The sequence below is a fragment of the Dicentrarchus labrax genome, unplaced genomic scaffold (assembly GCF_905237075.1).
Source record: "Dicentrarchus labrax unplaced genomic scaffold, dlabrax2021, whole genome shotgun sequence".
Classification (NCBI taxonomy): Eukaryota; Metazoa; Chordata; class Actinopteri; family Moronidae; genus Dicentrarchus; species Dicentrarchus labrax.
In genome coordinates this window covers 23,935,615-23,961,754 of record NW_026136702.1, presented here as the reverse complement: position 1 = coordinate 23,961,754, position 26,140 = coordinate 23,935,615, and the positions used below count along the sequence as shown (strand labels likewise).

Genomic DNA, 26,140 nt, shown 5'->3' with positions numbered 1-26,140 from the left:
AATCTGGTGGAAAAACATTAAAATTTAAAACCGGATCATACCAAACAAATATCTGCTTACGTGTCCCTGTGTATACAAAGTGTCCTCCTTTTTGATGTGAAGGAAATGGCCACCCTACCAGTGTGGCATCACAATAAAATTAGGCATAATGTGTTAATTCCACAATAGGAGATATGTTATGTTGTTACCTAACAGTTTTGGTGTAAAAAGCCTGCATATATCGGTATCGGGTGATATCGGTATCGGAAATTGAGAGTTGGACAATATCGGAATATTGGATATCGGCAGAAAAGCCAATATCAAGCATGCCTAATAATAATCAAGATTTAGAATAAATAATAACATACACACAAACATATGCACCTGTCTCTCTCTCTCTCTCACACACACACAGCTATAAAAATTACATATATTTAGCTCTGTATCTATGTAGACTAGTGTGCACATTACACAACAGATGAAGTATGACGCTTGTGCGATTTAAATAAACAGATAAAAATACAAACTGGTGAAACTGTTGCCATGTTAAAAACCATCCTAACTATGCAGCTGAGCTCTCTCTCACACTCTCCTTTTTTCCCCTCTTTGTTAGTCTATATTTCTATCTTTTTTTCTTCACAGCTGTCTTAATTTTTCTGCTCTACGTTACTGTATCTGTATTCTGTCACTGTGTCTTTTTATCTATCTCTATTCTTTCTCTTTCTATTTTCTCTCTTCATCTCAGTTCTGCCCTCAGTTCTTTCTCTTCCTCGGCCTCATTCTTTCTCTCACTATCTTAAATATACAGTTTAATCTTCCTCCTCCATCATTTTCACTTCCATCTTCTTTGTCTGTTCCCTTTTCATCTCTCTCATTCTCTCGCTGCTTTGTCTCATCAGTTCACCTATTCGTGTATGTTTTGCTCTCCGTATCTGTCTTTTCCCTCCTCTGCCCACTTCTCCTGGCCTCTCAACCACCTCCTCTCTTGTTCTCGCTCTCCCAGTTGTAACCTCTTGTCGCTCTACCCCTCTCTTTCTCTTTTCTCTCTGTCTTCTATTCGAGATTTTACTCTAATTTGAATTGACATGAACCTCGCTCCTCTAATCCTTACAGTTGGCACTAATTGGTCTAATGAGAGCGCCAAAATTAGAGTAACATTTTTTTCATTAGTTACAGTCACTAAACACTGCAAACATGGTTATTGAAACAATATATTATATATTTTTAATGATTTATTTCTAACCATTTATTTTAATATCATTTTCTTTCTGCATACAACCAAACTTTTGTGGTTGCACTCGACAAACATTTTTAGAACATAATACTCTCACAAATGAGCATGAAAAAATTCTAATGCAATTTTGACATAAACATTCACTTCACTATCAAGACATCTGTTTCCTGATTTTATGTCACCACTTATCAGGGTTCCCACATGTCCTAGAAATCTGGAAAATCTGGAAATTTAGAGACTGGTTTTCCAGTCATTACAACTTGTGGAAACTGATTAAAATGCCATCCTATTGTAAAAAAAAATACAACATAGAAATGTCCTGGAAAAGGACAAGAGTGGGAACCCTGCAAGTGCTGTTTTACCTTTGTAGACAACCCCAAAAAACCAATGTATTTTTATGTTGTAGCCTTGTGGAAGCACTACAGTTAACAGTCTAACTTTAAAACCTAATTGTCACAATGTCAGTCTCATTTTCATGATCCATCTAGTTACTGATTGACCTGTTTGCAGCTAGCATCCTTCGTAGGAGACGACCTGTTTACTACTAGAGGGTAAAACATTTTGCAAGTCAATTCTTTTGATGAAAATGGATGTTATTCCCATTTTGTCAATTCATCTGGCAAGCCGGAAATAATGCATACAGTCTGGGCCAACTTTGACAAGAACTACCTGCACTGTGGAGACGGTGGGAGCACATTCATTCAACAATCCTGATAGCTGTCCCTCAAAAAACAATAACACATTTTTACTGAAACTGTTGCAGTGCAAAAATTTAATTTTGGAATTAACAAGGACTGTGCAACTGTGTATGACTGGGAACTGTGTTGCCATGGCAATACATTCCACTTCCCAAAACAAGAGGTCATATCCCACAGGGTGATGTCACTGAAGACTTTCAAGAGGCCCCTTATGTGTGTCAGTGTAGGAACAACAAGTCTGTTAAAGCACAGTAAAAACAACACTGAGCAAGGTGGGAAGAGAGGTTGTATCAGGTGTGTGTGTGTGGGGGGAGGGGGGCTTTATTTGATAGATGATGATTGACAGGAAAGGGAAAAAGGGAGAGAGAGAGAGAGAGAGGGGGGATGACACACAGCCAACGGGCCACAGGCTGGACTCACATCCATGGCCAGCCTGGGCACATGGGGCACATTCTCTGAACCAGCTGATATATGAGGTCTTTCTGAGCTGATATGCAGTACAGCAGAGACCACCAGCTGAGACCATCAGCTGTATCAGCATTGGACAAGTAAAAAAACATTCTTCTTCTGAACATAACGAAATTACATTAAACGATAACAAAAGTTGTGCAAAACCAGGGAAAGTATATTAATACGAAGCACCACAAACATGTAATCTGAAAGAAGAGCCACCAACAACACAAAAATACATTAAAATCTATAGTATATGACAAAACAAGCAAAACTTGATAATATGACATCACAATCATAATTTAATTTGTAGTATTTATTACAGAAATTAGTTTTGATCACCCTATACTTGTTTAAGGCAGGTGAGGCTGGGAAGGCAATACCCTTGAAGGGTTGTAGCAGTATTCCAGTACCACAGTATACCATGGTATGAAAATAATATCATCATACCACACTTTTGCTAATCTACAGTATTGAAAAAATATTTCAAGGTTATGTCAAGCTTCATGTCTATCAGGACATCATATTTTGTAAAATTATAATAAAAAAAACCCTCTGTTTTTATTCCTTTAAGGTTAATTCTAACTGATATTATAATAATTGAGTAATACCATACACTGTAAAACTGTCTTTGAGACAGTTATCATACCATTAAAATCTCATACTGTTGCAACTCTGTGGCTGTGACTGCAGTTCCTCTAATGGCCACTTGAGGCTGGCTCCAGCAGTGAGTCAATCTCCATAAGACCCCATATTAAAATTCAAAATGGCCAAATATTTTTCACAGGTGAGCTGACAGCTTGAGACCTAAGTTTGTCCTAAATAAATCACGGCTTTTCACAAGAACAATACTGCATGGAATGGTATATTTAGTATAGATATAGATATAGTTTTTTATTATGTGACTCAAACACGAAAGAAAAAAAAAATTCAATTTGCACCTTTTTAAACAGTCTGAGCAGCTTGAACACTGGTCTAAACAATGGGCCTTACTTTGCACTGCTCAGGGAAAGACTGGTCTTTTTTTTTACATCCAAAATGGTTTGTAGTTTCAGCACTGCACAAAAATATGGTAAAAAAAGAACTGTAACTACTTGAATCACTATACAAATATGAATGTAGTTCCACAGCAAACTACTACTCACCATCAATGATAGTTGGGCATCAATCCTCAACAAGAGAATGAGAGACAGCACCAAAAGGTTACAGTGTTTAAGGTCTTTATTCGTTAAGTTTCCCGTGCTGAGTACCTGTAATAAAGTTTATTTGTATAGCTAGTGTGCGAACTATACCATGGCTTTCCGGGAACTCACTATTTCTACTGTCATGGTAATTACTTTTGATAAATTAAAAAAAGTATATCTTCTTCTATTTCTGTCACACTTCAGTGGTGATGGCAAGAATAGCAGTATCTTTTTAAAAGTGAATTACTGATGAGTCACTCTCATGCACAAATCAAACATCAATAGTAAGTTTACACATAATCCAAAAATAGAAATGCATGGCAAAAATAGCACATTGCAGTCTCTCCAGGAAGCTGCGATTGCAACAATTTACAATTAATGCAAATCAACCCAAGCCTGTCTCAGTGGAACATGTTGCCTTCAATGTTTAATGAATCATTTCACTTTCTCCTGCCACTGCAAAAAATACCTATAAACATCTCGACATGCATCGTAATTTTAAAAAAATAAAGAAATCAGAGAATTTAGGCCACAACAATCCCAGAATGCGGCCTAAAATGTTTTTTGGAGGGGCTGATATTAATATTTTAGAGACCCCCCAAATTGAACAAATCATGTTTTCAGGGGAGCTAATGTCTTATTAAGAGAAGTTGAGCTCCCCCTGACTCCCCTGTAGTTCGCACTGTGTATCGCACACAAAACCAGCGTTACAAAGTCCAGGGCACGGCCTTCCATAATGTGTAGCTGTACTCTACACATATTTTTGGAAGCATGAATAGCTTTCTGAGAAATTTGACTTCGATTCCCAAAGGGTCTCCTCAGAAATATGATTTATTGATAAACTGTTATATAACAGAAACTTTTTCATTAAAAATCCATTTATAATATAGTACTGCACAAGTGGCAGACACTAAGCTATAGGTTATATATATATATATATATATATATATATATATATTAGTTATGTGCGTTACATGTTGTAAAATGCTGTTCATCCTATAATGTCTTTATTGATCTAGTTCTATTAAACATTTGTTGGTTTGTGCTCCATCCCCGTTCATCACTACACACAGCAGACACAGCGCTTCGTGTGTGTGTTTGTGTGTGTGTGTGTGTGTGTGTGTGTGTCTGTGTTGTAGGCCAATAGTCACTGAGTTACACAACCGCTTTCAGTTTCCGAGCCCTGCCTGCCTGCCTGCTTGCTTGGTGGCTCCCCGCCCACCGCTGCTCTCTGCTGCTTGCCGCCCCGTCTGCCTGGCTGTTGGACGGACTGGGGCAGATCGGAGCCGACTAGTTCCGTGTTCTCTCCTTACCCAGTACGCGGAGCAGACCGAACGGGAGGACCTGGCGGTGTCATGGTGGACATTCCTGGACGGAGGTGAGGAATGTGTTATTATTTCTCATTATTTCTGCGCGGATGGCGAATTCATCAGCCGACGTCGGTTACGTTACAGCCAAACTTTGACGCTGCTGGCTGGACCTCCTCTCCCTCTCCCTCTCTCGACCCCTCCCTCCCTCCCCCTCTCTCGCTCCCTCTCCTGAAACGCAAAGTGCGTCGCCGTGCACACTCACATGCGGGATTACGGTATGTTCACGCAAACGGTAAATAACCCGCGTGCGCTGCGCTTCCCTCTCGTGTCGTTAAGAGGCCCTGACGTGAAGCTCTCCAACTTTTACCGTCGATTCGTGCTGCGTGCGCGTGTCTATGTGTGTATGGGTGTACAGTAACGAGCTGCGACATGCGCGTAGGCTCGCGCGCGTATTCGCACAAGCGCGTTCGAAACACGTCTTATATATCGGCTGTAATGTGCGCGTGTCGACCATTGATGTTGTTTTGACATAGGTGACGTAGACCGTGACGCGCTTAACGATGAGATAAGCGGATCCGCTCTGTGAATAAATAGCACGCCCGTGTGCGTGCGTGTGCATGCGTCTCATTGACGGACACTGAGGGGATTTCTGAACTGCGCACTGGAGATTTTTCTATCAAAAAGCGAGCCACGCTGAATGAGGCAGGTAGGGAGTGAAGTGCGCACTGTAGTTTGTTTCTGCAGTGAGTAAGAGCCGCTGTCTCAGTCCGGCTCTTCTGCATGTGCTCCACACTGTTTACACACCTGACGTACACACAGCATGACAACATGCAGCTCACGTAATTTCAAAATGAGGGAAGTTGCACGAGAGAATAAAGTGTACCCCTAATTAAAAGTAGGTGGAACGGCCTGTTCTGCGAATATCTCTGGTGGGACCTGTTAAAGTTCGTATGTATGGAAGCCCATTGCTGCCAATGTGATGGGAAAAAAGGATTCTGTAAGTCTGAATGAGAAAATGTTTCAAAATATTGACATAGCATCTGAAAATAATGAGAAAGTTTCTCCAAAGCAGAGATGTGGACTCCAGTCATTGTGACTTGGAATCCAGAATAAGAGCCGGCGCTTTCAGCTCCCAGACAGCTCTGCAGTTAGTACCACTTCTGGATTTATAATTCAGCCAAATGTATATGTAATGTATATGCACACATATTGACCATGCTTGGCTCTTAATGTTCTTACCCAAGTGAAATATTTAGTTATAGGATCAACCTATTGTTATTTTGTGTAGGCCTATACATTTATAAAATACTCACTTGCTCTGGAACAACTCCCGACTGCAAACACCAGCAGTCTTGTAGTAGAGAACTGCCGACTGTTAACTGGCGACTTTCAGCCAAAGATATTATTGCAGGTGAGGCGAGTGGTATTCAGTGAGTTGCAATCTGCAGCTTCACCACTAGATGCCACTAAATCCCACACACTGGACCTTTTATATACATTAACAATAGAAAACCAATGTTATAACAAAGGGACCCTTCCCTTAAGGGGACAATTCCCCCCCCCTTTTTTTTTTTGGACAAATTCAGTGTTTTGTTGATACTCGGCCATTGTTCTATTAGCTTCTTTGTATTTTTAACTGTGTACTATTCTAATGCAGGATGAGGCTGTTTATTAGAGAGTGAAGGCTCTGGGAATAAAGCTTGTGTTCAGGTCTTTGAAGTTTACATCTTAAAAAGTTTTAGTACACCCTTAAAATCAAGAAGGCCTCGCAAAACCCTGTGAATCTCTGGCAACCCCTAGCTGGGGACCCGACCCCCAGGTTGGGAACCACGGATATAGAAGCTTCAGTGTTCAATTGAAACCGTACCATGCATACAATAGTTACGTAGATGCTGAGGTATCAGACTTTCCTACAGTAACTTATAATATGTCTATGGTAAGTTTGTTTATTTCTGGCACAATCCTATATTGCTGTGCCATTAATTATATGAGAAAATTCTTACATATATAATGACGTCGTGCCATTTAAACCCACCAAAACTCTCTTCCTGTATGACTTATTTTGACTCTGACAGAAATTCCATATCAGGTAGATTTATAGCAAACATCACAGTAAGATGTGTCAGACTCATATGAGATGTGGGATGAGGTAAACAAATACAACCTGCCAGCCAAACAAACAGTTTATTTTGTGAGTGTTATTATAGTCATTTGCATGATGATTAGTATTTGATGGTAGCCTGTTATCAGGTAATGGACAGACTGCTGTGTGTTTACAAAGGCAATGAATCAGACCTGAGAACATTGACTAATCCCACATCCAGAAACATTTACTCGCTCACTTAATTTACTGTAACAGCACATTGGCTGAAAATAAATGCTTTATAGGAGGCATAGCACAGTAAATATGAAACTTCCGAGTGGGTTTTCAGCCGTCACTATGAAGCTTAATATTTAGCTCAGTATCTATATTTGAAGCAGAGGAACCGAAATTCATTCAGATCCATCAAAGTGGGGATGGAATGGGGGCAAGTTGGAGAGTTAAGCTATCTATAGTAATGGTAATCCAGAGACAGATGCATGTAGGTCAGATCTGCAACAATCCTGTAGGATGAATGTTCATGTCACTGCTAGTTTATAATTATCACATTAATTACAGAGTGTGCTAAAATGCTTCACAACAAAACAGGTGAGAACCGGAACGGGAAAAATGATATTGCAGATACACAAACAATAGAGCTGGAAAACAAGTAAAGTTACTGTATGTGTGTCAACTTGATGATTGTGTACGCCTGGACTGCGGCATGAATAAATATACAAAATAAATCAGATTTATTTTATCTTAAAGGTCCAGTGTGTAAGAATTTAAGAGTTTAAAACATTAAAGCGGCAGCAGCTGTATCTTTGATAACAAATCAAATATCCTTCTTGACTCTGACACCGGAGATTGCAATCGCCTCACGTCTCCCAACACATCATCTCTGTAACGGTCATATGTGTTTTGGAGGGACCTCAACAGGGCACCAGATTTAAAAAAAACACTACTTTGTACCAGTGATTACTAAAAGGAAAACAAAAAAGCAGATAGGCAACCAAAAAGGTAAAAGCAATGCAGTGTAAAAGATATGTGTGACAACTGAGTTGATGAGTATTTATCCCCGTAACTTCCACATAAGAAAAAAGAAACATTGTCCTGGAAGGTTGATGGTTCTGAGAAAGGTTCTCTCCCATTGTTCCACTTTTTAGTTATCCTTAAAATTGAGTTTTCTGCATTTAACCTGTGTAAGTGTCCATTTGCTGAGTTGATCAGCTGAAGAGTGTGGATACTTAGTTAATATTTGTTTGATAGGTAAAGGGTAAAGCTGCCAGCTGACTGTATAGTGATGGTATCTTCCTATTTGTCTGGCTGTTGATCATTTCCTGGTGTGGAAGGCAGTACTGTATTAGTTAGTGATCTTTCTCGTGTGTCATGTTTCTTTTTCTCAGAATCCCATTAAATACCATGAGAGCAAAGAGTCATTTCTCAAAAATCCCCACTGCCTTAATGATAAAGGCATTCAGTGAAAAAGATATGGTTATATGAGTCATTTTGTCAGTATTATTGAGCTATCAGGGACTATTTATTTATCTTTAGATATTTTGAAGTATTCCTTACGATATTTTATCTTAAAGGTCCAGTGTGGCTGTAACAAACACTGGCTGTAGATAAGGGCATTGCCATTCCATGGTCAATTTCTCCTTTGTTCTTGGAATTACACCGCTAGATGCCGCTCAATCCAATGGTCCTTTAAGTTGTCTAAAACATTTTTTTTTCAGCTTCAGTTTTCAAGCTTGAATGTAAAGTACATAGTAAACGTATGTTTTAGGAAAAAATACACTTTTCTTCTCTGTCTGATCTGGTGCATAATTAATGTTATTTATTTTTTAGAAGATGTTTACGTTGTCTATGTTACCCACCATCAGCATCTTCCCAGTTTTTTACTAGTAGTGCTGGGTAATATAACACATGAACCGGTAAACCGGATTTAATTTCCTGTATGATATACATTTTTCATATACCGGTGCAAACCCGGTACAACTGTTGTAACTAGTTTGTTTCTTACTTGTGCAATAAAAGTTTTTAGAAATATCTCTTTGGATACTTACTCAGTTTATAGTGTTAATTTTGAAAAGGAAGCAGTGTTAAAGATGTTGGCATGTCCTTTACCTTTAAGTTTTGTTTCCTCTACGTTGCAGTTCACGCAATAAAAATTGTGTTTAATGCTTTCTGATTGCTAGTGGGACCAATCATACCCTATAGTAATCAAAGCCTTCAATATATACATAAATACATTGTTTTTATATTCTGTGTTCTCCTGAAAGTAGAATAAGTCACTATGAACCTATATAAAGGCCCCGTCATGCAAAATAAACAAATAGAAAAACAAAATAAGATATAACGTGAAACCACCACAATCTTAAAAATATCCATGATCCATCATTTTTGGTCATACTGCCCAGAACTAGGTTGTGTATATGTATGTTGATAGATATAAACAAGATTGAATGAGCTTTGCATTCCTGCATGTTTTAAAGAAACCCAAAACCTTTTATATGTCTTCTGCACATAGCACGGTCCTGTTCAGCCCTGATTTGTGTGCTTTATTCTCTTTAGGTAACTTCAGTTCGAGGTTAAAAGGCCGCCAGAGAATCCTGTGTCACCGCTTGCCACCAGAAGAATGAAAACATTATCAGCAGCAGTGCCATGAAGATGGATGAACAGACTGGAATGATGGCGACTACGCAGAAGCATTTGGCCTCACTGTCGGCAGCTGACCGTTGACCCCTCATGGATTAAAAATGGCACTTTGGCTGAGACAGGGAGGGAAGCAAGGCATCTTACTCTCCGGGAATTCTGGGAATTTAACAAGCATGTTTGTTTGAAACGGGATTGCACAGACTGGACAAGCCTGGAGTCTTTTTTTCATTTCAATGGGACTAACATGGTTCAGTGAAGGTGGAGTAAAATCTGAGTGGGAGATGTTAATTAAGAAAAACTGACTACAAAATAGAATTTGAGTCAAGGATGGAGCAGGATTTTACACAGTAGGATCTCTTATCTCTCATCAATTGTGGATAGTGAACACTAGCCTGGACTTACATTAGCCAGTGCTGGTGAAGATTCCAACACTTTACACCCAATTCAGCTTAACAAACTTTTAACCTCTAATTAAACTCTAGCAGGCAATAGCCTGTAACTGTAATCTATCCATCCCTCATTGTTGTGAATGGACGTCTGACTCCTCTAAAGCTAGAAGGTTTCCCTTCAGCTTCAAACTGTAACTCTGACTCCTGGTCAGTATCTCGCTGCAGCATCGCTAAAAAAACTCCAAAAATGGCTGCTACGGGAAGGAAGCACTTGGTGAGAGACTTTAACCATTTCATCACCTGTTACCTGTGTCGGGGTTACCTGATCAAACCAACCACGGTCACCGAGTGCCTGCACACCTGTGAGTGAAACGTACACACATGTAGATTTCTTTGTTGCTTAAAGTGGAAATTAATGGCAGAAGTTCTTAGTTTGATGTCATCTGGTTCGGAGTGTCCCACAGTGCATTTTCTGAACACAATGTCCACTCTTGTCACTTAGCTATTTATGAACTCCACATTTCTTTTAAAGTCATCAGATCTCTGTACTCTTCACAAGTCCAAGTCTTTGTGGTTTGCACACTACATGACTGATCTCAGACAGAAGGTCACGCACTACAAGATCTTTCACCAGGAGGATTCCCCGACAGTGATGGACTCGCTTGTTTGAGGGCCAGGGGCTAAAACAATAGAAAGGGTTCCAGCATGCAGAAAGTTGGGAGGCATTTATGTTGAAACAGCTTAGTCAGGGTTAGGATTAGAACCCTAGAGGGCACTTTATCATGTTTTGTCCACTGGAAGGGAACCCTAGAGGGCACTTCCACTGGACAACAAGACCAGATATTTAGCCTGCTTGATATCTGTTAGGTGCTTTTCGAAGCATTGGCAAACTCTTGTATCGATAGCCTCTTTGAAGAGTTCACACATGGTGCTGATTTGCAACCACCAAGCAAATGCCAGATTTGCCTCTGATCGACTGAAGGCTTAAATTAAGGTAACCATTAATGAAGCGAAAATTCTCTCAAGTTGGAATAACGGGAGGCTCTCCTATTTTTTCCCATTCTACAGACAGTCCCTGGAGGCAGTTTGGTGATTGACAGTTTGCTTGGGCATGATGCCTATTCTGTCTCTGATTGGCTAGTACTTGTCTAGTTGCCTTTGTTGGTTGGGTTGGTTAGGTTTAAGTCATATACAAGCATCAGTTTTAAATTGAGACTCCTTGTAAGTAAACTTAAACAAGAACTGTCCTGACCAAGAGTTACCATTGGAGATACTAATTTAACCGCAATAAAATATGTTGATGTTGTTTTTTCTGCAGTCTGTAAGAGCTGTATTGTGCAACACTTTGAGGAGAGTAATGACTGTCCTAAATGTGGCATTCAGGTCCACGAGACCAACCCACTGGAGATGCTCAGGTAAGATGTACTTCTCTCACTTCGTCCTCTCTCATATTCGACTGAGCTTTTTTCTTCTTTTTCACTGGTAGTTTATCACCCTTAAGCTCTCCTCATATTTCTTCTTCCTGGCTCCGTGTCTATCTCCAAATCTTAAAAGAGATTCTGTTGCTAAGTTTAAAAAAATTATATTTTTGAACGCTTTGAGTACCGCAAATTTAATTCCATTCACCTCCATCGTATTAGTTCCCCCCTTGATCTATTGTTCTCATCTTTCTATTATTTGATCATCTCATCCTTCTCTTCTTAACACATCTCTGTCTTCTTATCCTTCTGCTTCTCTTTTATCTTATTTACCATATCCTATTCTTTTAATCTTCTATTATTATCATCTGCTTTTTTCTTTTACCGTGTTTTATGTTTCGACCCTCACTATCTCCAACTGTTCGTCCATAACTTTACCAACTCATTCTTCTCTTGTTCATGTCCTCCATTTTTCTCACATCCTTTATCCCTACTTGACTCCTTGTTTTTAATTTTTTCTTTTTTATTCCCATATTCTCAGGTTGGACAACACCCTGGAGGAGATCATTTTCAAGCTGGTGCCTGGACTCAGAGAAAGTGAGTTAGCCAGATGGTTTCATCAATCTGTCTCCTCAGCTTGCAGTCCGTGTTTAATTATGTGACTATTCATGGGAGGTAGGAACAATTATTTAGTAAACGACAGCACTCCAATCACATAATTTGTTGCAAGACATGCAAAGAATTTATTACTATGATCAAAAGGCCTTCAGCATTGTCACTAGCAACAAGGTTGTGACCCCAGACAACATTATATGCAGTTTAACCAGTGGGGGGACACCAAATTACACATGGGCAAGGAAAGAAAGCAACAGCATTAAATCAGAGAATTCCTATAAGATTAAAAAAACCCAAATGGCAGAAGAACAACAAAAAAGAAATACACAAATCATTTTCTTTGGAGCCCTCTCAAAACCTAACCATGCTGTAACCATTTAAACTCATAAAATGTGAAATTTGAAAGTCTAACTTAATGTTGCATAATATTTGTTGCCTACTTGACTGCGGAGCCCTGCATGCGGAAAACTTACGCTTAGAGGGTTACCTACAGCGTCCTTGTTTGAAGTGTAGGGCCACTGACCAAGCTGCAGTGTTGACGAGTTGGGAGTGAGAATGTGTTGACATATGATACATTAATATATGGAGCTTGTTGCCGAGACCTGAGCTATGGTTTCCGGCAGCAATGTGTTGTATAATGTATTTAAAACACTGTGGCAACCACCTAGCAACAACCTTCAACAAGAACAAGAACATCTCATCAACTTCTTGACAAAACCCTAAATATCACTAAAACACCATAGCATCCGCTTGGTAACACCATCACCAAAGATACAATAGCAATTATTCTGCAAGGCCCAAGCAACCCAGCTAACACCTTATGTCTTTTTAACCACCTAGAACACATGGTAAATGGTAAATGGACTGCACTTATATAGCTTTCTAGTCTTCCAACCACTCAAAGTGCTGCACACTACGTCACGCTTACCCTATTCACACACAGTCATTCACTGATGGCAGAGGCTGCCAAGCAAGGTGCCCATCAGAAACAGAAACTGCATTCACACACATTCACACACGGATGGCACAGCATCAGGAACAATTTGGGGTTCAGTATCTTGCTCAAGGACACTTCAGCAGGAGGAGGCGGGGGATCAAATCGCCAACCTTCTGATTAGTGGACGACCCGCTCTACCTCTGGAGCCAATTGTAGTTGTTTCATATGAATTTGATAAGGAGAGAGCAGGTTTAGGGCCTATTTGCTGTTTGGCTGTGAACAACAAAGATGATATAAAATGATGAAATGTATAGAAACTGCTGTTTGCTTTTGTTTGTTAAGCATGGTGTTTCAGAATATTGCGCTTTCTTGAAGTACTTGAATGTTAAAGTGGCCCTCCTATGAGATAACGCTACCAGCAGGGGCCCCAAGCCAATCTGAGTTTGAGGTTCCTGCTGTACTTGTGGTGCTTAGCAACTCTCTTGCTTCACATTCTAACGCTAACACACATTCGGGCCCAGCTGTTTTTTTATGTCAATTATACTGTTTACTATTTCTATAATGAGTGCAATTTTCTACGAACACTGAGTATACAAACTAGTAATTAATCAGATTCAATGGCCTTCTAATGGCAGACCTGGATTCAAATGCCTACCAGCTCCTGGGTTCTGCTCTAAAGTTTTGATGACCTCCTGAGATCAGTGAAAATATTCATTTGTCAGCGTCACATTATTTATAGAGAGTTTGAAGCTGAAGAGTTTTAAAACAAGATGAAGATGTACAACCTTCTCTCTGCAGCTCGGCCAACGAGAAGCCACGTCAACATATAACTAAAGCCGTGATGGTACTATAATTTTATGACTCCATAACTTCACCTCCGCTGACAGAGCGCTCTGGCAGCCGAGACATGGAACAAACATCATATATTTTAGTGGGGTTCGTGCCGCTCGGGCCAAGTAGAGTAAAAATCAGCCTCATATGAATTCTGTTTTATGGTATTTGAAAAGTGGACTGTTGTACCAGACACATGTCAGAGCCATGCACAGGATTTTTCTTCACTCTATATTAAAATCACACTCAATTCAACTTCAACTGTGGAATATAACAAGTTCTATTCATAGCCACTGTGACTGCCTGCTTAAATCCCATATCAGCAGCAGTCTTGTTAAAGTGTTTTTTTGGCACTGCTCAAGTGTCATAGAATCAACTCAATGCTTAAAATGCAGATGCTTTTTAAGAGACAGAAACAACCCAAAAAAATGATTGTCTAGGTTAGGGATGCGGCCATATAGGATATTATCATGTATCGCGATAAAAAATGCAAATTTATCGTGGTGGATTTACATTATCGTGACATAACATTTTCACATTGTTCCATGCCTAGTCTAGGTTGCGTTGTAGTTCCAAGATGTTATCTGTGTGCTCCTGGGAACCTCTGCAGTGCACCAATTTTGGTCAAATTGGTGCAGACGATCTCATAATGGCTCTCTTGAGGAGCTTGTATGCTCCCCAATTCACTGGGGTGTAATGGAAGAATTTGTTCAATCACTGGTTCAGCTAATGCAATATCAGAACCTCCACCTCTTTCATAGAAATGAATTCTGTCTGAATGCTGCTTTGTCTCCATGCTGCTTGTTAACACTGTCTTCTTTTTATCTGGCATTCATGTGAACCAGAAGAGGAACAGCAGGAACTCGAATTCTGGAAGAAGAACCAGCCCAAAGCAAACGGCCAAGGTGAGTTGTTTGTCAGAACATGAATATGACACTTTGTTATGAATCTATAAATACGGTTACTTTGTCTCTGGCTGTTACTACCAGGAGAAATCCTACAATTTGTAGTAACTTCAGAGTCTGTGTGTAAATCAGCCAACTTCTGTGTAATTTATACACCCTTTTTGGGGAGGAAGAAGATTTCTGTTTTTGCTTCTTATTCACAGTTTCTGTCTTCTTCATTCTGGGAGGCAAAAGTAAAATCAATTGATTAGGGGAGTTTTTCATAAAGTTTTGATTCATCAGCATGTGAATAATAATCACATTTTGAGCCTGTTCATGTGAATCTGGGGCAGCGCTGATTTCAGGGAATTTCCTGCTCATGCACTGTAAAAATACATCATACATAAAGCTCCTCTGTTGCAGACAGGGCTTGTACTGTTCTTTATAGGGTGCAAGAATTAATATAATCCTCTTTTAATCATGTCATTATGATGACATTTTGACATCTTAACATACAGTTTGTCTCCTTTTCATTCTTGTCCACATGAAATGAAAAGCACAGTGCTTTTTGCTTCTGTATATTTACGGGTTTCCTGGAAAAACAGTTAGCTAATTGTGTTAGCCAGCAGTGCTGAATGTATGTTACCCTGGCCAAGCATTGACAGCAGTCCTATTAGCTGACTCTGCCAGACTGGGAGCTCCCAGTGAACGGCACGGCCAGACTGGGACCGAAAGCAGCATTTGATGCCAAAGGAGCCAGACGACAGAATACCGTACCGAGGTGTTTTGTTTTTTTGCTGGGTTTGGCTCCTGGTACCCTGGGGAGTCAGCTAATGGTAGCTGCACAAGCTAGCGACTGCTAACATTACCATTAACGGCAGTTAGATGCTGGGTACGTTCACGGGGAGGCTGACACGTTCCATTTCACCCAAATCACTGGTTGTGTTGTGTTTTTGTACAGAAATCAGTGAGTCCGGCTCCCTAAAACACTCTCTCACTTTCCGGCGGAAAGCCATGCCGTTGCTAGCAGGCTAACTAATGGATCTTAGCTCTGTGTGTAAAAGTTGGAGATGGATTGATGGGTGGATGTCATGATATTATTGTTGAAGTTGAAACATGTAATCATGTAAAAATGACTTTGAGATAAAACTACAGAATATTTTGGCGTAGATTGTGAAATAGGGGTACAATATAACGGGGGGGTGCAATGGGTTAAAGTGACCCGCACTTTTTTTTTGTTTGTTTGCCTGACACTTTAAAGTACCTCCCGTGCTAACTGTAAAGCCACAGTGTGTTCTCACTCAGTAGCGTTGTGTGTGAATGTCTCAAACAACAGCAGAGAACCTGAGGTGTCAGAGGCTCGGGCTGCCTGATGTTGGGGGTGATGATGGTGACGGTGGTGGTGATGATGGTGACGATGGCGGCGACGAAGACTACCACAGGAGTGACCCTCAGATAGCCATCTGTCTGGACTGCCTACGGAACACGGGACAGTCGGGGGAGAGCACTGTCACGGTGTGTGTGTTTTGATAATTGTGTGAAATTTTTCATCAGTGTTTCTCTGAAAAGGGAAAGTTATATTGGGGAAATGTTTTTTGGACCCCTGCTGGGTTGGTCAATGTTTCCAAGCTCCTTGGATGGTCAGTATCTAACCTTTTGTAAAGGTTTGAATGTGTTTTGGGGCCTTTTCCTGGAAGAATATACATTTGTCTTTTGGCTGCCTCCCTCATTAAGTCAGGGTGTAATAGAATTTGTCTCTCATCCAATTAGGATTTGATGAAGAGGTTCATCCGCTGCTCCAGTAGAGTCACCGTGGGAACAATTAAGAAGTTTCTCAGTCTTAAACTAAAGCTGCCGAGCTCTTATGAGGTAAGGAACAAACTCACAACTCTTTGAGAGTTTCTTTTTTTTTTTACTGGCCCAGTCTCAGACTACTTCATCAATCAGTATCACACCTTTTATGTGTCTGCATGTTATTTGAAGGTGTGTTGATCAGTAAGAATAGCTTAGCTTAGCTCAACTGCAACTGGATCAAATAGCAACTTTTCTCCAACTCCTGGATAAAAACACATTTAAACAGATGTATACTTGATCCACCTGAGCTCCATATTTGCAATCAACATATGTGTTAAATTCACTATTAATTATATTTGTATGTTGTTTTGCTGACTACAGTTCAGTGAAGTCATGCAGCTGATGTAGCAACATGACCTGGCTAAACTTCCTCTCCTGAGTTTAGACCATGACTATTATTATTACTGAGGTGCAACTTTTGTTTAGTGGTCTCATACTATAAAGCCTATAATGACATATAAGGCTAACTGGCTAGTCAACTTGACTACAGCAGCATTATTCAAACACAGCATGTGCAAAATGCTAGCCAGTTTAATGCAAGATAAGGAACATTTACCCAATTGTGAAATGTTTTATTATAATTATAGTACATTGGTTTGAATAGCTGTTCAGAATCTGGAGTTAAAAACCACCAAGTTCTGCAAAGTGTATGGAAAAATGTGGCTTAAAAAAAGTGGATAAAAAGTCAGTTTATGACAACCACACCGCTGACGCATGCACAAAGAGGATATGATACCAATGACGACGCAATAAAATGACAATTGGAAACATTTGGGATAATGCAAAATTCAACAAAATATATAATCTAATATATAATCTAGGTCTAGTGTTTATAGACATTTTAATGCGGAAATGTTACAGATTATATCTTTAAAGGAAAATATTTAACAGATTTCAGAAACAAAATATCTGAAGAATCCTCAAGGACTGCTCTTAAAAACCTTTCATATAATGTATGAAAAAGCAAAGTTCAGAGACTGCAGAAAGGAAGTTATAGTCTCTTAATTAAAAACAAACTCAAACTTTAGTTTAACTTTGACTCTCAAACCACTCTGGTGACACACTATGAATCAGGTGTTCATTAATATTCCATTCCAATTATCATTCTCATCAGTCAGCTTTATCAAAGGATTAAAAAATATTGGCTTCCATATCTGCTGAAGACTGAGCAGTGTAACACACACAGTCTTTCACACGCTCACACATGCAGTGCAGCCTCCCACTCATTACCACAGTAAACTTCCCCTTTACTTCCCCCTGTGTGCATTGGGACTGCAGCCCTTTTTATTTTAGTTTCACCTTGTCGCTCTCTTTTGCACCACATTGTCATGGTTATTAAATGACCTTGATTCTTTAAGTACTTCATTTTGCCATAAATGTATCTTATTTCTGATCACATGTTTCTCTGCTGCCTGCAGCTGGATGTGCTGTGTAACGGAGAGATCATGGGCAGAGATCACACTCTGGAGTTCATCTACATGACCCGATGGAGGCTACATGGAGAGAATGTAAGGCTGTCACCCTCACTTCCTGTTTGTGGGTACATGCGCATGTGTAGATGCATTGGCGCAGTAAAGGCATTTGTTCATGTGCGTGTGTGCATGTGTGATGCATTCACACTGTGGGCACTGGCCTCCCCGAATAGGAACTAACAGCTCAACCCCACAAGGTTAAACCCTTTTTTTGTGGTTAAGACTTTGTTTTAAGTTCAGGTTTAGAATTAGGTTCAAGTACAGACCAGGCGGCAGAAGGAACAGTCAGGTTAAGATTAATGTAAGATTCAAAGTTTATAAATAATTTGTTCTCAGAAGTAGTGCAACTACCGTGTATTCGTGTGTGTGTGTGTGTGTGTGTGTGTGTGTGTGTGTGTGTGTGAAAACTAGCACTGGTTGAATGACTTCTCTATTCTGCGAAAGGGATGTTTTTTGTTATGTTGTTAGTATAAAATGATGACATTTTGGAACCAGTCACATTTTTAAGATGACACCTTTGCTTTCAAGATGTTTTGAAAGTTTTACTATCTACACTGCAAAAACAGCTCGTCTAGAAACAAGCCAAATATTCTTAAATACAAGCACATTTTCTTGTATTGAGCAAAATAATCTGACAGTGGGGTAAGCCAAATTTGCTTGGCTAGAAATCTTAAAACTAGCATAAAAATCTAGCCACTGAAAGACTGTAATGGGCCTTAAAACTAGAAAAAATGCCAAAAAGTTACTTATAACAAGCAATGAAAACTCAGTTATTTAAGATTCTTAAAATAAGTATTTTAATCACTTTATTGAGCTGAATTTAAGAATTTGTATATAAGATTAATAATTAGCAAAAAAAATAAAAAACATTCAAACTGCATAATAAAAAAATTTCCAACACTGGGACAAGACCACTTTTTCTCAAATTGAGAAGTTGTGCAAGTGGTCTCTTCTCTTCTCTACTCTTAAAATAAGGAAAAAAATCTCTGCTGGGATATTATGCAAACCAACTTGTTACTGGTTAAATCAAGCTCAATATTAGCTGTGATATCTTGAGATCCCTTTTTTTGCAGTGTAGAGCCAGTGTGTGGTTTGTCTGACTGTAGAAACGTGGCGGCACGAAAATATAATAATTCTTATTTCCAGGTGATTATACACTAATGAAAACATAGCTATGAATCAACATTTGGAGACTTGTAAACATCTGTATGAGGTTCTTATTGTACGCACTGATGAATAATATTCATGATATCCAACATGAATAATAACTGAATAATAATAAAAAACTGTTACGTTTCTTTGGTATCCCGTCCCAAGAATGAATGTCTCTTCCTGAAGTTGAACTTTACTATATTTGAACAGTAGAGAGTCAGCAAAGGAAATGCTTTACTGATAATAAGACTGCGGTTTTGGGTCCGGTAGATAGAGACACAAATTCTATGCCTAGTGGTGATCTTCAGGGAATTAGAGCATAACGACATAGAGATACACACAAAACAATGTCCTGAATTTCGAGGTGTAAAATTTGAATTGGTCCTCACAAGGATAGAGCTACAAAAGCACACACTCAGGAGGAGATGTCCTGGTTTAAACGCGACGGCATTCTCAACCTCAGCCTTTAGGGTCATCAGTCCGCTCTGTGGCTCAATGTGTGTGTGTGTGTGTGTGTGTGTGTGTGTGTGTGTGTGTGTGTGCGTGCTCATGACCTTAAGCTACAGAACGATACGTGCTTGCCAGTGTGTGAGCGCATGCATTCCTGTACACGGTGACTTGTTTATCCGTTATCTGCACGTGTGTGTATGTATGTGTGTATTTATATGAACGATTGAGTGAATGAAAGGTCCCGTCCACTTGTGGACGCCGACTGAGGAGCGCAGACAGCTGGCACCGCAGGAGGCGTCAGATACCAGGTCAGGAGGAGGATGATGGGAGGAGGTGGAGCAGGGCAAAGAAGAGGGAAAGGAAAGTCAGTATGAAATGAGAGACTTATAATGTCTGCAGTTCCTCAGCTCCAGCTGTGCCCACATGTCCATTTAAAGGGATGATATAAATAAAGCAGTCACATCATTTCTCATAAACAGGATTTATATATATTGGCAAAATCCTTCTTTTACATATATATAATAACTCCATGTTCCTAGTCATTATAAATCATACAGCATAATAAGCAAAAAATCTAACACAAAAAACTTCTTCAATTACTTTCAATTGTTAGTTAATAAAGTGTATTACAAATCTAAAAAAATGCTTATGGGCATACAGTTTTTCTGCCAACACAGAGCTGTTTGACCTTAATATTCCAGTTTGACATCTGTCTTATGTAATAATGAGACACAGATTGTCTGTTTATCGTGCCAGATTGTCAGAATTGTAGGTCATGTCATTTTCCATCTGGGCCTTTATCCCATATGGAAAAGCTGTGGAAACACATTGTGAAAACATTATGTCACAGGATCAACAAAGTGCACTGCTGTGGCTAGTAATCCCTGCAAGTAGTACACCAGTGACTGTAGTTAGAGTGACTGATGATGAGGCTACCGGGCATCTTCTGGAACTTTGGATTTTCTTTTGTTACTAGGTGAGCATATTTGACCACATAAGGATAAAATCTATTTTACTATTCTCTCTCCTCTTAACCAGCCGGTAGGGCCACAAGTGTTCAACAACTGCTAGGCTAATAATCAAGGCTGTCCTAGTCTGTTGCAGGACACGTCATCTACAGATGAATTCCATACCTGATATTCAATTCAATTCACTTCAGTTTTATTTGTATAGTGCCAAATCATATGCTATGATGCACTAAAGTCAGACAAACTATGAGATGAATAAATCCTGCAGCCATCTTCACTGTGGGAGACGGAGCCAAAGATATGTGTGTCTGTGCGTATGGAGAGGTCAAGGTCTGCTAGGTAACAATGCAGTGTGTTTTGAGAGACTCTCATTTAATTCTGAGCCCATTTTCATAAAATTTGGTTTGTTATAAACGTGAAAAATTGGACCTGATAATGGTTACTTCCTGGAATTAAATTCAGTTACTGGGGGCGGATTTAATCAGCTCTATCTCAAATCATTAACCTTTTAAAACGTAAAGAAAAAACTAAAATTTTTAACAAAAGCGTTGTTCTGTAAACAGGGCCTTGGCTCAACAAGCTCCATTAGGAGGAGAAACACCTGATCGTTCTGTATGAAATGACATATGTCGTTGCATTGTACTCCAAGTACAAGACAAGTCACATTCACTCCATGTGAGCACTCTGAATTTGAATGCGTGAAGATGGCTTGTTCAAGGTAAAACACTGTGTTAAATTTCTTTTCTATTACCTAGCTCCATTTTGAGCAAAATCTTGTCTGCAGTGCTTCCTCCACCTCCGCTCTGCCCACCTCTCTCATGTTCCAAAACAACAAACAGAAGTCAGTCCGTCAGAATTATTTATGTCCGGCCTGGTGAGTCAGAAGGATAAACACCCGAGAAATTATTTTTGAATCCTGTTGGAACTCTGTCTGGTTAAGGACAAGGTAAGGAGAGGAGTGACAGAGAGGGTGAGAGAGACAGATACAAAGCTTGAGAGTCAGGAATGGAGACAGAAGAGGGAGAGAAAGAAGATACCAGTCATTCATCAGTCTCATTCTTCTGACAACTCCACAGCTCGGCTCCTTTTTCTCCCCCCGTGACAGGAAACTGCCTTCTGATTACGGCCATGGTGATGTAAAAAAACCTTGAGACTCAAAATGTATCTGGGAAATACTGCTCTCTGTTCTGAATGGGTAATGAACACACTCTGAGGTCTATTATTGCTGACTGGCAGTTCATTATATCGTTCAGCAGTTAATTAAGACGTTTGCTCAGTTTGGTTGATTTCTGTTTAAATTAACTGTCAACACTTCGCTCCAAAATATGTTGTATTTTCAGATAAGATTCAATATTGTCAGTCTTTCAGTAACTTAAATAGAATTACAAAGGTTGGCTGCTATTGAATCATTTGTCCCAGTAGCCCGGTCTCTAGCAAAAGTGATGTGAAAACCTCAGATTTCCACACAGTCCTAGAACGTAAAAGTTTGCATCCTGCACATGGTTCAGTTATAAAATCACAGCGCACCACAGAGCGTCCCCTCTGCTGGGCTGCTGACAACGCCACCAGCCTAAGAGTCAGTCACTGTGGACGGCATTAGAGGAGGTCGTACCACTGCCTGGATCAAAAGTGGTTCACTGACAGTCATCACCAGAGCAAAGAGCATCAGAGCAGCCACTGCCGTCCGTTAACTATCACTCTTCTCCGCTTCCATCACAGGTCATTTTGTGGTTTGTCATTTTGAGACAAAAAGTTTACAGCCTCTGTGAACAATGACAAAGCTAAAAAACTAAGTGCAGGGGTTGAGTAACAAAATGCAAGTCAAGTCAGGGTCTTCTCAACTGATAGTTAAAATCGAGTTTTCATGGGCAGCCCCAGGTTAGGGTAGGTAAAGATGGTGGTGTGTTAATGCAAATTAGTTGGAGTTCTTAGGAAACGAGATTGGGATCTATCCATCTAGTGATGGTATTGCACCAGCCGTGATGCCCGTCAACATTTTGGCATTCCAACCTATGAGTACTCAGTAGTCATTACTACATTATTATATGAATACTCATCTTCAATACTGCAACGCCAACCCCGATCACTATGGTCCAGACTCTGGCTCCAAATTACATCACCAACACAAGATGGCAGCAGCTGCGTCCAAAAACGGCTTCATTTTTGTACCATGGGAAGAAGTGGATTCATGACGTCCATCTTTTATGATGGTTGGACTAAACATATTAAGCAGAATGTTGTAAAAAATTTCATAAAATCGCCTAAAATCAATATATTTGGTCAAAGGATGAGTAGCAGTACATACAACAACATACTAGCTGTCTAAATACCAGATGCTTGCTGACTATTGTGTTTGATATACAGAGCTGTCCCACATGGATTAAGAGTGATCACATTGTTTTCAAGCACAAAACATATCTTTGATATCAGCCCGAGGTCACAAATAGCTGCTGTGACGGAGTCGTTCCATCCCTCCTGTAATTGAGAAGCAGTGGATTCACCTCATTAGCACAAATCAGTTTCAGGTGTTGGCACCAGAAGCAGGAACGTTTTTTTGGCCTGAATGATGGAACAAAACTAAAGAGTGAAACCCACAGCTTTTTCCTAAACACCTTCAAGCAAGAGTTACTGACAAGATTGATCATGAACATCCACACAAGAGGTTTTTGTCAGTTATAAACATGTTTTAACGTTTTTATGTTTAACAGTGTTTTCAGGCATTGGAAAAAGACTGATACTGTTCTGTTTTGCATTGCATTTAGGCCAACATTTCCACTTGACCAATACTTTCATAATGAGATTGCAATGCATTTGTTGTGAATAATCAGTATCCCCAGAGACATTTCATGAGCTTAAACTACCTTAAACACCAGAGGGTGCACATTAAAATAGAATACATTTGCATTAAGCACAATAACCACATTATTCCTGTAGGATGTGTACTATACAAACTACTTAATTGACATTTTTGGCTGTACCAAACACCGTTTGTTTTTTGCATTTTGTTTTTTCACCTTTGTGGATTTTTGCTGGTGCTGCACATTGGACGATTCTACATTTCAGTCATTTGACACCAAAACAAAATCCCTTAAAACTAGCTGACAGCTGAACAGAATATGTGTTAGTGCCGTATAATTAAAGTGTTTGGAGAAAGAAATGCTGAGTGAAAGAGTGTCAGAAATGCAGACACAGAGGCACAGTGACAGTCTGGTTAGGGTGGGTTCACTGTTGTTCTTTTTTTCTGAGACATGATGCAGCAAAAAGCAGAAAGCCGGAGGAGATGACAGCAGCTGTACTCTGCTGCACCAGCAGCCTCGAGCTGCCAGAAATAGGAGACAGACTCCAAAAACACGACACGCACTCTTCACGTTGCAGCTGCTTTGACACAAACACTCGCCTTTTTTCTTTTTGAATTTTTTATGAAAAGAGCAGCTTGCATCTTTTGACTGTTTCAAATCTGCTTTACAGCCAAAGGAGGCAGGAATGTATGAGTAGTCAGCATTGACATTTCTATTATTTAACCACAATGATGGATGGATTACTGAATGGGCCTGAAGGCCACAAGCCCACGCAAGGGCCTGAAAGGTCAAGGGTACCCTGGGTCAAGGCATATATATGAAGTGGGTGTTTCAAGGCTTCTCCATTGGCACTTTTGGTTGTGCCGAGTCAAACCGCGCTGTGATTTGTGTTGCCATTACCAGTTTAAACACAGAGTTGTGCTGAGTCACGGCCGAGATGGACCATCTCCAGTGTCGTGTCAAAGTTTGCCCGACCCGCCTCCATGCTGGTTGCGTTGAGTCAGATCAGCTAAATCAAATAGTAGTTCCTTCTTCTAGATCTATTCTGTCATCATGTCTCTGTTTTTCAAGAAATAAGCCAAGCAAAATCATAACAACAGCCTGAAAATGTACAATACAATTTGATAAGCAGGGTTCTGGATTTAGATTTGATGGTACTCCTAATACGAAGAGTGGCTTGTTACGTTTGTATCATCTTCTGTATTTCATAGATACCGAGATACATTTAGGCCATCTGTGCTTTTCCAAACAGTGGATTTATAGCTTTTTTGGAAATGAACTTTTCAATTGAGCTTCAGCAGAGTGAGCAGCAGCCAGGCCTTTATTACTTTTTCTCAAAAATATTTCAGACACTTGGCCTCCGCACCGTCCCTGCAGAGCAGAGCCAGGTGGCTCTTGGACAGTTTAATGGAAACGGGTTTACATTCTTTTTAAACTCCAAATTCAAGAGTTTTAAGCCAGATGAAATAAGAGTCTATCAGTTTTTTCTTTCTCTCTCTGTCAGAAAAACCCAGGCACACCTGAGCTTCGACAAGCGGGTTAAAAAGTAAAAAATCGTTCTGGCTTGATAAGGCTGCAGATCGAAGTGGAGCTTTATCCTGCACAGACCTTTACACAGCCAATGTGATACTTGATTAATGAAGCCCTCTTCATGTTTCCTCATTTTTTCTAAATTCATTTGACAACTTGTGGCCTCAATTAGTCTGAGGAAATGAGCGAGATGGGAAACATATATTAATCTCTTCTTTAAAGGCTTTATCTCTCTCAGTTGCAGGGTGATTTGATGAGTAGAGAAAAATAAGAATTCCATCAATCCTAGTCCATATCACTTCCAGGTAAAGGTCTTCTTTGGATTTCGGACCCGATCCAAAATGGTCCTGTGGAAGGCCTACCCAAACCTGAGGGGTTATTGAGTCCCAGAATTGGCTGATAAAGTTGAATGTTTAGTGAATTTTTCTTTACCACCAGTAAATTAAAAATGTATTTATTTTACTGTCCCATTATTGTTTTACTGGAAAATAATACTTCATTTTTGCATTTGGCCCGTGTCTTTACTGTATTATAAATATTTTAGTATGTTTCACTATTTGAGACATTTAACTCACATTAACCTGATTCAGTTCAGTTTGTTGCTTCCAGACCAGCAGTAGTCGAGGGTCTGCGTTTGGTGTAGTGTGTGTGTGTGTATCAGCACATTTCATGCTTTATTGGTGTAACAAGGGTTGAAAATACAGTTTGATGTAACAACTGTTCTTGCATCTTTTAAAAATGGAGCGTTGCAGCAGCAGTGTGTTTATCCTCTGAAGTGTACTTATTTTACAGTGCAAGGAGGGCCAAAAGATCGATTCTCCCTCTCTGAAGCAGTTTCTCTTTTTTGTCTCTCTCCCTCAGACGTATCCCATGGTTCTAGAGTACCGGCCGCGTATCGACTTTGGCTGAACCACAGCTGCAGGAAGAGGACCACACACACTCTCACACACATAAGCAGACATACTTACCAGGACGGACAACATTTTGAACATAAACATAAACGTACACATGCCCACAATGTGCGGAGAAAGAGAAAGATTTAAATGTATTTTTGTACAGCCGATGATGAAGTGCATACGTTGTTATGGTAAAGAGGTTTTATGCTACATAGAATAATATATGCTATAATATATGATATTTTTAAATGTATGTCCCTGTGCCTAAAAACCTGTTGAGATCAGAAAAAGTATGACCATATCTTTACTTTGCCTGTCTAACTCTGTAGATTAAATGTTGATTTTCTACTGTT

At 39.8% G+C, this 26,140-nt stretch overlaps 1 protein-coding gene across 2 annotated transcripts; it reads left to right on the top strand.

The window, feature by feature from the left end:
- Positions 1–4,732: 4,732 nt before the first annotated feature.
- LOC127373696 (polycomb group RING finger protein 5-B) lies at positions 4,733–26,140 on the top strand. 2 transcript variants are annotated; one of them, XM_051418391.1, is made up of 9 exons: positions 4,733–4,923; positions 9,510–10,344; positions 11,301–11,397; positions 11,942–11,997; positions 14,629–14,688; positions 16,004–16,182; positions 16,438–16,536; positions 17,940–18,029; positions 25,753–26,140. In XM_051418391.1, exons 2-9 carry the CDS (start codon positions 10,230–10,232, stop codon positions 25,798–25,800), a joined length of 744 nt encoding a protein of 247 aa, XP_051274351.1. In that variant the 5' UTR covers positions 4,733–4,923; positions 9,510–10,229; the 3' UTR covers positions 25,801–26,140. The 2 variants fall into 2 exon arrangements, with proteins under 2 accessions (XP_051274351.1, XP_051274361.1); XM_051418401.1 differs by lacking the exon at positions 4,733–4,923 and adding an exon at positions 5,640–5,852.

What these genes read in the sequence shown, in the direction of transcription:
- LOC127373696 (XM_051418391.1), top strand. Translation starts at nt 10,230, where the DNA reads ATGGCTGCTACGGGAAGGAAGCACTTGGTGAGAGACTTTAACCATTTC. An exon ending in AACCCACTGGAGATGCTCAG is followed by an intron (nt 11,398 to 11,941) that starts GTAAGATGTACT and finishes CCATATTCTCAG; the next exon opens with GTTGGACAACACCCTGGAGG. An exon ending in GGAGGCTACATGGAGAGAAT is followed by an intron (nt 18,030 to 25,752) that starts GTAAGGCTGTCA and finishes TCTCTCCCTCAG; the next exon opens with ACGTATCCCATGGTTCTAGA.